Below are 11,092 nucleotides of genomic sequence, written 5' to 3' on the forward strand. Positions count from 1 at the left end.
AATTCTTTTTATCTTTCAATTATCTTCAAGATGGTGACGAGAAATACTTAATTTGAATGAGTTAAGATCCGTCTTTGGCCCGTCTCTTGATTTTGAGCGTTTTGCTCATTTTCATCGCACTTCTTCCACTTATCTTGGAATTGGGCACTTGAATGCTTGGAATACTTCTCTTCCTAGCTATTTTCAGCACTTTGTAGTTCCTTTTTGGATGATTCACCTAAGTGAGACAAATAAGAGAAAACAAGAGTAATAATACGAAAATATGCAAGAATAATAGTTAAAACAAGTATGGAATAAATACTAAAATCATATGAATTATGCACTTGTCAATTGCATGCCGATTATATCGCTTGGCACCTTCGGTGAAATTCCCTAATTATTGTATGACAACATCAAAACCACAATTACCATCTGGAGGAATGTCGTCAGTGGATATAACGAAATCTCTAATGTATAACGGTGACTCGTTCAAATAGTCTTTATTTGGAGCCTTAAGCTTCACGTCTAGGGAAGATGGTTGGCTTGGTGGTGATGGACACATCAGACCTTTTTTCTTCAAATCTCGCTCACTTGTTTCGCCTTACTCCTCAATACTCCTACCCCGTTTCTTGGCTTGCTCCAAGTACTTTGTCGCGGTGTGCTCATGGGCCGAAGGATATCTAGCATTTGCGGTTTGCTCACTTTTCTTCTTACCTAACACCTTTGTATGTTCTCTTAGTTGTTTCTTAGTTTCTTTTTTGCTTGGCCTACCTTTGGGTTTGCCTTTTTCCGGTTCATGAACATTCTCTGAAGTATATGGATATATGATTATCCTCATGTCATCCCAAAAGATTTGTTTTTGGAGTTTGTTCATGCCTCGACACATCTCTAGTACGGTTTTACCCATTTCGTTATCACCAAACTCTTCTTCGGCTTCTTCTCCCTTTGGATGAGGGATGAAACTTAAATGCTTCTAAAATAGATTAATGTCGCTTAAAGGGATTACGCCATGCTCGTAGTTGACTATCATATGGCGACAAGAGAGTCCCATAGACTTCTTCATGTTACAAACACACACCTCATCCCGCTTGGTTTCCCACTTATGAATCAACTCGACTTTTATAATCAACAACTTCATACATTGCCGAGATGCGCTGTAATGGATTCCCTTGAAAAATTGGTAATTAGCATATTCTCCGGTCATTTTGAATAGATGGCTTTTTTGGAACTTCTCTTTAATTCTATCAAAGTCGCGCTTGAAGTAATTTTCCATAGCATTCCACATGGTTACGAAATTATCAACACATCGAAAGAGATTCTTCTTCAACCGGTGGTGAGTCGAATCTACCAAACTTATCGCTTGATTTCCCAAGTTTTTATATTGGTTGGTATAGGCATAAACAAACTCTCTTTGTGCGGTCCCAACCATTGCCTAAGAACATACGATATAACATCGGGGTAATCGGGAGTATCTCAATCGTTGATAAACTCCGCAAGATTTAGATGATACTCCTCCTCGGTAAGAGACCAACATAATGAGTCCCATTCACCGTTGAAAGCGACCCATTTAGCGTAATTTAGTTCGTAGTGTCTTTTAACCTTCTTTTTTGCACCCGCTCGTTTATCTTCCGGTAGCTTCATAATCTCATCATATCCTTTTTCCTTGGGTGGAAAAATTATTGGCTTGCATCTATTCATCAAATTAAACCATATATGGAACGTACAAAGCATATTATGTGCTAATGGGAACACTTCTCTATTGCATTCATCAATGCGACTTCATTGTCGGTCACTATAACCCAGGAAATATCATAACCTCAGAAGATTTCCTTAACTTGTTGTAGTGCCCAAATGTAGCTAGGTTCTTGCTCATCCCTTAAGAAACAAAACGCTATGGTTAACGGTGACTTCGTCGAAATACGCCCAACAATATTCAACAATGGCATCTCGTACTTGTTTGTGTTATAAGTGCAATCCATTATTAGAACTTCATGAAAGCATTGAGCCATTTGAATACTCGTTGGATGCGCAATGAAGGGTTGTGTTATCTCTTCGTCTGAATCCACATCCTTTCGAACCGCGTAGACTTTCTCCTTGTCTAAGAAAAACAATGGTTGCATCACTTGTCTGTCTCTCCGTTCTTTCTTTCTAATTGTCTCAATTGCATTGTAAATGGTGGACAAAGATGAGTGGTTATCCTTGTTACCTTCCTTTAGTATTTTGAGCATTTGAAGCGGTGAAATACCCATTTTCCTCATTTTCCCTACCTTGTCCATTTCTTGAGGAGTTAGCTTTGCCGCCATGAAATGTCCTTCAAGATGCTCCGGACGAGGGTGGTTATGACGACCTTCCATAACTCTGTAGAGAACCCTTTCATCCAAATCTTTGTTGTAATTAAATGCTATCTTTCTTTGAGAAAGTTTTGTTCTTCCTATTTGTCTTTCCATTATAAACATAACCCTTCCTCTTGTGGCTTTTGTCGGGATCACCGCTTCTCTCACAAACCATTTCAAAGAGAGTTTTGCTTTCTCTCCCATTCAAAACTAATACGTACATGTATTTTTGGGCATGTTGTCTAGCCCAACTCTTTGCCTCTACCAGATATTTGAATACCAAGTCATTCATGTAGTGATGGGTGTGTCATCGTACAAAATATCAACTGGGGAAGGTTGATTTTTCATTGGTATTGGATCACATGCAACCTACGAGAAATAGCACAACGTCAATGCCAACCACAAACAAGAAACACTTTTTTATCGACCCAGCTGAATAGACAGTTCGGATATTTAGACTTTAGAAAAAAATTTGCGATATTTCCGAACTTGGAATGACCAATTTTCTCCTTAGAAGTTCGGCAATAGAATTAGTACAATCGACTAAACCGAACTCCAAAGTTCGGTTATCTATTATATTAAAGTAATTTGCGATCTAGCCGAACTTAATGTTCGGCAACAAAAACAGTAAACCCGACTAACCCGAACTGTTAACTGTGTACTCTATAAAAATAGTTCGGCTACGTTTTGTTGAAACAGATAACCGAACTCTCAAAAACCTCCATTAAAATAGAGTTCGATTACCTGCGTCTGCTGAAATAAGTAACTGAACTGCACATACAGAAAAGTTCGGTTACTTTTTCTGCAGAATAGGTAACCGAACTACTATGACCTAGCCAAAATTTGTTCCTGAAATTTCCAGTTTGGCCAATTTTTGGCACAATTCAAGCTACATTAACTAAATTTGAGCCATACCTGAGTACCCATAATTTCATCTTCTGGTTTTGGCTGATAAAATCCACCATTTGGGCCGTTAGCTTGAGTTTGGGGTAAAAAGCTTTCATCATCTAACAAATAACTCATATATGGATCGTTAGAAATATTGACAACTAAACTAGGAGATGAAGGTATCATCACAAGAATCACTCATATCATACTTACCAAACTCAAAATAAGATTTTTTGGGTTCTTCCCTCTTTTTCTTCATCTTTTTTTTTCTTCTTCTTCTCTCTCAATAATTATGATTCTAACAAAGCTATCCTATTAATAACTCACTAATCACTAACTAATCAGTAATTAATTATCATACTAACAGTAACTAATCCTTACATTAACTATTTTAATTAGTAAGGACAAGTTTGGTATTAAAAAAATAGATAAGGGGTGACTCAAAATTACTTCAATTGTCTATCCAAAAAATGAAGAATAGTCCCCCTCCATTTTTGAATATTGCCCCAAAAAACGGTTCTTTATTTGTATCCATGTAACTCCACTAAGCTAATGAATAAGATACCTCGCCAACTCGCCATTCTCTCGTTCCTCTCTACCTTCTCCCTACTTTTCTCTTAAACAACATTCATATTTTTACTGTTACTTTTATACTTTCCGGTTTTAATAACCTTCCAAATGAGTTTCATTTTCAGCCTACCAGAGAGGTTTTTAACAAGGCGTATTCTGTGAAAATTGAGAACTTTTAGAGATTTGACAACAGTAAGCAAATTCTTGTAAAGCTCTGCAGAATTCTGGAATGTTATTTTTTGGCTAGAAGAAAAAACTTAATTGACATAGCATATAAACATTACAGCAGTCATGTAGCAGCGAGTTTAGAGGTGTATCCGTCCATGTTACAACAAGTTTTTCACCTCAGACATTCATGACAATTGGGTAACTTATGTGGTTCTTCCATACATCAGCAAACTTATAAGACCAAAAACACACTCATGGAAACCATGATAAGGTTCTGAACCTCCAATCTTTTACTAGCAAAATCAACGCGGCATTATCCAGCAATTTCATTTAGTCACCTTCTACTATATCTGATTACTTCGCAGCTTCATTCCACCACTACCCACAGAACAAGACTTTCTGCTTGCCCAATGCCCCTAGCTCTGGTTGTGCATCCCTATGCTGCAACACGGTAACCTGGATCATTACAAAAGATTGAACGTTCCATTAGGTACAACGAAGGCATCCGTATTTAATGTAACCCATCCAAGTTCTAGCAAAACTGAAATGCTATTACTGTATGCTAATTAAAAAATCATTGCTTCACACCTCCACTGCTCTAGAAATATGTACAGAGTTGTGATTACCAAAATCAAAGAGACATGTACGAGAACATAAACACATGGAAAGAACTAAAACGTACTAAGTTCTCAAGTTCTAAACAAGTCAACATGTACTAACCACTCAGACTTGGCTAATGCTGAAACATTTGTTTGATAATTTATATGGGCTTCACCACAATTCTCTATATTGGAAAACGGCAAAATAGATAAACTAAGTAAATGACTTGTTCAAAGTATGGGACTTTACTTGCATACAGTGATTTCCTTTTTATGACAATGTCTTGATAGAGCTAGATAATTCCTGCCCAAGCGCAATTTCACATTAATCAGGACCCAAAATTCCTATCCGCCGAAAAACTCAACCTTTTGCCCTTAACTTGCATTATACTACGGTATTGTCAGCTTTCCACATTGAGTTTAGGAGAAACAGGGAAACCCTCAAAAGCAAAAGTACTTAAACCTCACAGTATACATATAACAAAATAAATCATGGAAGGCAAGTAGAGTATAGAGAGATTTTTCAGAAATCAGATAATTTTGTCACCAGGATTAACTTAACAAACCAGTAGGACTTGGATATTTACCTAAATCTAAACAGAAGACAGCAATTTGATTAACTAAAGAGCATGTTATATCGAACATAATTATATGACTAACAAAAAGAACACCCTAATACAAAAATTCACAGCAAAACTGTCATTTATCTCAAAAATGGTTTAAATAATGTCACGCAAGCAGTAAGGTGCAACTTCAACCAAAAACAATATGCCCAGAAAAAGAAAATAAGGTAAAGAAGCCTACCTCGCATACTACAGAGGTTTGAACTCCGAAACTGATCTATCTTGTCATATTTCGCCACTTATCCTTTAGATCTCCCTGTATAGTGGATGATATTGAATGAGCTAACATATATAAGAACTCAGACATGTTAATGAATGTGAAGAAGAATGTTTACCGCGGTTCTATCTTCAAACACATCACGATTTTTGTTTAAGATCAAGGTCCAGTTTCCTCTGCCATGCCTTCACAAGCAAACATAGTTATAATTAATATATAAATGTTGCTCTCAATTAGTCACACAAACTTGTACCAAAAGAACTTCCTAGGATTGTTTAATTTTATAAAAGAAGTTAAATTACACAAAATATATATCTCCATACTTGGTAACAGCGTCTCTAAGAGCTTGTTCTTCCTGCAGGCTCCATTTCCTTTTCATTCTCTTGTGGTTTCCAACCTCATGCTTTACCAGGGGAGAAACAACTACTCTCCTCGGGGTAGGTAAGTGAGGATGATCTGGCGACCTTTCCTGTGAGGATTCAATTGAATCTTCATTCCACTACACACAAGCAATTAAGAAAATAAGAAGAAAACAATTGAGATCCAAGAAATGGCATAATACCAAAAGAATAAAGGAATAAAAATTCATACACACATAATAAGTGACAATAGACCAGATTCACGAGCATGGGTTATGGTTTTGTTTGCATATATAAACACGGAGCCGCGTTTAAGAACCAAGCACTTAAGATCTGTATATTAATAACGAAATCCCTTCATCCGACATATTGCCTTTACTGCTTAAGGGTCATCGAAATACAAACCAAGATCTCCTCCCGACGAATAAAATCTTAGATTTTAAATATACCAACCATGATATATCAGATATAAAAAATGACCCTAACCTCTGAGTTCATTGAGATACCATATACAATGACTTGTCAGATGTAAACAATGATCCTGAACTGACTATCATTATATATAGAGAGATAAAGAACAAACTCTGCTACTATATCATAGATCAACTAACTAAAGATGCTATAGATGACGGCTCACTGTAATCATTTAACCTTGTGCGCCCAAGGGATAATATTCGACTTACTGGCTTTCACAAGCCATATAGACAAAAAATGTGGTTAAAACTTTAGTTTGTCAAGATACAAAGTGGGATCCAGGAACAGAATGTGTGAATCATGTCCATAACAAAGATTTTATAAACCTTACATACACCTGCTTGCCATCACATCAGAAATATAAATATTAACACAAAATGGTCAAGAGACTCTCCTGGAATTGACCTTAATTAGTGAATACTGAATTAAACTAAGATCAAATTCTTTAATTATCTTTACTTAGATATATACTTAACCATATGCTAAAACAGATTCAACCCTTGCATTTAACATGTTCATGACTCACTTAAACTTCAAATACATAGCAAGCTAAGTCAGTTCATAAACAACTTACATGGCACCAAACATGTTCTGTTGCTTCAGCTCAATTAGCATGAACTTATTTCGAAGAAGAAACATATAAATAATACGCTCTACTAATAAGTTAATGACTTGGCCTTCTACTTCTTCTTTTTTTGTTTTTTGCTAAGTCCAACGGCCTTCTACTTCTATTTCCTCATATCCAATTGATGAATAAAACATACTTCTCTTTTTATGTATAAGACTACATTAGTATCCTAGTCATGCATGCCACACATCTCTCTCACCTATCCATCATGAGTTCGTGAGACATACCTCATGGCTACATGGGACACCTCCTTACAAATCTTTTACTTGTTTTACCATCAACCTTAAGCTAGCGTTAGTGCATGATTAAACCATAAACACAGTTTAATACTGAGTACTACTAATCTTAACTTAATCTAATATAAAAGCCAACACAAATATAAAATGATTATTACCTCATATGTATGTGCAGTACTATTCCTACCCATTAGGCTAGGTCTAGTAGTTGTATTCTGATTTCTGGTCTCATTTGCCTCGGCAGAAGTTACACCCTTATCAACAGAAGGAGCACACGAAGCTTCCCCACCCTCGTCCACAAGTACGAAATTTTGTTGTGTTGTAGCTTCTCTTGCTATAGAGGCTGATATGGCCTTAGCCACCCTTAACGCGTCTGGAAGTGGATCTTTAACCATTGCTTGTAAATCAGATAGACTCGACTTGAGTGCCTCTTGTACTGTCTTAACTTCAGGTGTGGACAGATTGTATTTACGCTTTGATGCACGAGGAAGCGTCTCTTCAACCACTGATTGCAAATCAGCTGTACTTGTCTTTCGTGCTTCTTTTACTATCTCAATTTCCGGTGTAGGCAAATTGTTTTTAGCATTTACTGCATGGCTTATCTCCATACCAGAACCCAAAGCCACATCATTACCATCATTTCCTAGATTACTTTCGTGCACATGAACATCACAATGTGGAGCATCAGAAACGCGTCCATCTTCTGGGTGTTTACTTAACAAATTACTAGGTGGAATAAATACTTCTTTTCCCTTAGCAGTTAATGAACTCACCGCGATTTCAATCATTGATGGACCAAGCTGTTTCATTGCGTCTTCTAGAAAAACCTTGACTAATCTCACAGCATCCCCTTGTGTATCCCATGTTAACACTCTCTCACGAACACTTCCATTCCAAAGTGCCTCCTCAATGACACACCTCATTTCCTTCAACTTATCAGAATACAAACTAACCCCCTCACGTTTCTCCATGTCATGGATCCTACCTCTCCATATCCTAACAACAGCATCCAAATAACTATGAAAATCGATAGGAATCTTTTTCAAGTGTACAACAGCGCAATGAACTGCAACAGAACAATAGGCTTCACTCATCGAATCCAATGTACTGACACCTTGGGTGTAATCAGATTCTTCAATTCTTTCCAGGGTCTCTAAGGTATTTTCCGAAACTTGTCCTTTTGAACTTTCCACAGAAAGTTTTCTGAGTAATATACATTTGATTAAGCGGTGATCATCTTTACGTATAGGCAGCTTTTCTAACAAGGTTTTGATTATACTATCTTCTAGTGTGGGTACTCGAACAAGAAATTCCATGATCACTCCTGCAATATCTGGGTCCATAATTTCCTAAGACAAATACGAAACCCTAGTTCTTAAACTGCATAATAAAGACCAAATAGAAAGTATAAAATTTAAGGCTTTAGAAAATAAAGCTACATACCACATCAGAAGAATCGCATGGGATGAAATTGGGGATTGATTTGACTTCTAGGGTTTTATGAAGTTTGATTTGAAGAGGTTTTGTGAAGAGCAGCGCGAAAGGTCTCGAAGAAAATGGTTTTTGAATTTTTATTTTTTTTTTGTCTGGATTTGATTATTTGAATGTGGTATAAGCTGGGCAGTAGGCACCCCGTGGTTCAACAAAGAACTACTCCGTATATTATTGGGGCCTGCTATGGGTTTTTGGAGGGTTTATGGGCTATGAAATAATAATTGGGAAATATATGGTTTGGTCCTTTTTAGGTGGGTCCATGTCTGTTTGGTCCTTTGGTCAAACACCTTTACTGTTTGGTCCATAATTATTTAAAAATATTAAACTGTCAAAAGTATTCTTCCGTCTTAATTTTTATTTATTTTCTTGTAGAAGTTCATTCCAGAAATGAAGTCCATACAAAAACCTAAAAAAAACAGACTTCAATCCAAAAATAAACTCCATACAAAAACATAAAAAAACAGACTTCATTCCAGAAATGAACTTCATACAAAAACCTAAAAAAACAGACTTCATTCCAGAAATGAACTCCATACAAAAACCTAAAAAAACAGAGTTCATTCCAGAAATGAAGTCCATATAACAACCTAAATAAACAGACTTCATTCCAGAAATGAACTCCATATAAAAACCTAAAAAAACACAGTTCATTCCAGAAATGAAGTCCATATAACAACCTAAATAAACAGACTTCATTCCATAAATGAACTCCATATAACAACCTAAAATAAACAGACTTCATTCCAGAAATGTGCTCCATATAAAAACCTAAATAAACAGACTTCATTCCAGAAATGAGCTTCATACAAAAACCTAAAAAAACAGAGTTCATTCCAGAAATGAAGTCCATATAACAACCTAAACAAACAGATTTCATTCCAGAAATGAACTCCATATAAAAACCTAAAAAAACAGAGATCATTCCAGAAATGAAGTCCATATAAAAACAGAGTTCATTTCTGGAATGAACTCCATATAAAAGCAGAGTTCATTTCTGGAATGAACTGCAACATCATCATCTTCGTCGTCTTCAACAACAACAACAACATCTTCGTCTTCAAAAACACCACCGTCTTCATCATCAACGGCAGTAGTAGTAGCAGATCTTTATTTTCTTTATCTTCTTCATCATCATCATCAAAATCAAGATTAACACCATCGTCTTCATCGTCAACAGCAGCAACAACAACATATCTTCATCTTCTTCATCATCTTCATCGTCAACAGCAGTAGAAAAAAGAAAATCAAGATTAACACCATCGTCTTCATCTTCTTCATCATCATCATCAAAATCAAGATTAACACCATCTTCTTCATCGTTAACAACAGCAGCAACAACATATCTTCATCATCTTCGTCGTCAACAACAGCAGAAAAAAGAAAAAAAAACCTAAAAAAATCGTATTCAACAGTACCAACATCATCGTATTCATCGTCTACAACTGTCGATCTAAATATCTAAATCGATTTTCACCTTCATCACCATCGTTTACAGCAGCAGGAAGAAAAAGAGAAGAAAAAAAATGGAGACGCCATTAACATGAGGAAAAAGAAGAAGAAAGAAAAAGAGAGAGAGATTAGATCTGGAAAGATGAGAGAGAAAGTAAATCTGATAATGATTTATTGTCTCTTACTTTTTGACTATTTATATGGTCCTTATCCAAAAGGGTATTTCTGCCACTGCAAGGTGACATTTACATCATCCATGACATCATCCTAGGACCAAACCATAATTTTTAGGACCAAATTATAATTTATATTAACAAATAGGACCAAACAGACAATGGACTAGGTCCACTGGACTAGACTGTCTCTAATATATTATTTGTAGGACCAATTGGTATTTCCTTGATAATAATTTTTATAAAAGCTTCTCCGACGGTGAATGTGAATATTGCATATGTGGCATCACTTCTAAGACATCCTTTGAGTATAAAATCCTAAATATTAGGAAAAATAAATTTTTATCTCCAACCCATAAAGTGTTATATTATTTGTGTACTTATTTGTAGGCATATAACTGGTTAGAATTCTTTCCATCTTTATTTTTCATTGACTTTTATTAACAAAAGTGTGACTAGGATGGGAAGACATCCTCTAAGTGAATGTCTAAAACTAGAGTTTCACCTAGAGGATGTCTAACTTTTTTTTTTGCCACATCATCTTCACATCAATGGGTTGGAGATGATTTTTTATAAATATTGTTGTGGATCCTACGTGGATTATGACTTTTTCCTCCACACACATTCCATTGGAGAGGCTCTAACCCCTTATCCTATTATTTTCAATAATAGCTAATGTACCCTCGATTTGATTAGTGATAATTATATTAAGTAACTAATCATGATTAGCCAATGAATTAGATTAATCTAACGATTAATTTTTTGAGAATCAAAATTCTTTTTTTTTTCTTTTGAATTAGAAGAAAGAGAAGGATGATTTTGATGAACTTTTTTGAAAACTTTGAAGAAAAACTGATGAAACCTATCCTGAAACTAGTATAGAAAACCTTGTGATCAACCCC

At 35.8% G+C, this 11,092-nt stretch overlaps 1 protein-coding gene across 4 annotated transcripts; it reads right to left on the reverse strand.

Moving 5' to 3' along the window:
- Positions 1-3,985: 3,985 nt before the first annotated feature.
- Positions 3,986-8,678, reverse strand: LOC113289699. Of its 4 annotated transcripts, XM_026539033.1 has the most exons (6): positions 8,518-8,678; positions 7,233-8,423; positions 5,701-5,876; positions 5,496-5,562; positions 5,342-5,416; positions 3,986-4,394 (listed from the first exon to the last, which is right to left on the reverse strand). In XM_026539033.1, exons 2-5 carry the CDS (start codon positions 8,415-8,417, stop codon positions 5,378-5,380), a joined length of 1,467 nt encoding a protein of 488 aa, XP_026394818.1. In that variant the 5' UTR covers positions 8,418-8,423; positions 8,518-8,678; the 3' UTR covers positions 3,986-4,394; positions 5,342-5,377. The 4 variants fall into 4 exon arrangements, with proteins under 4 accessions (XP_026394818.1, XP_026394817.1, XP_026394819.1 ...); XM_026539032.1 differs by having other exon boundaries at positions 7,233-8,665; XM_026539034.1 differs by having other exon boundaries at positions 4,006-4,379; positions 7,233-8,665.
- Positions 8,679-11,092: the final 2,414 nt, after the last annotated feature.

Source organism: Papaver somniferum, chromosome 6 (genome assembly GCF_003573695.1).
Source record: "Papaver somniferum cultivar HN1 chromosome 6, ASM357369v1, whole genome shotgun sequence".
Lineage (NCBI taxonomy): Eukaryota > Viridiplantae > Streptophyta > Magnoliopsida > Ranunculales > Papaveraceae > Papaver > Papaver somniferum.

Bases quoted from the DNA above. Each gene is read 5' to 3' on its own strand.
- LOC113289699 (XM_026539033.1), bottom strand. From the start codon at position 8,417: ATGGACCCAGATATTGCAGGAGTGATCATGGAATTTCTTGTTCGAGTA. The intron at 5,877-7,232 runs GTAATAATCATT...GCTTGTGTGTAG, and splicing joins GTACTGCACATACATATGAG to TGGAATGAAGATTCAATTGA. The intron at 5,563-5,700 runs GTATGGAGATAT...TTGCTTGTGAAG, and splicing joins CTTAGAGACGCTGTTACCAA to GCATGGCAGAGGAAACTGGA.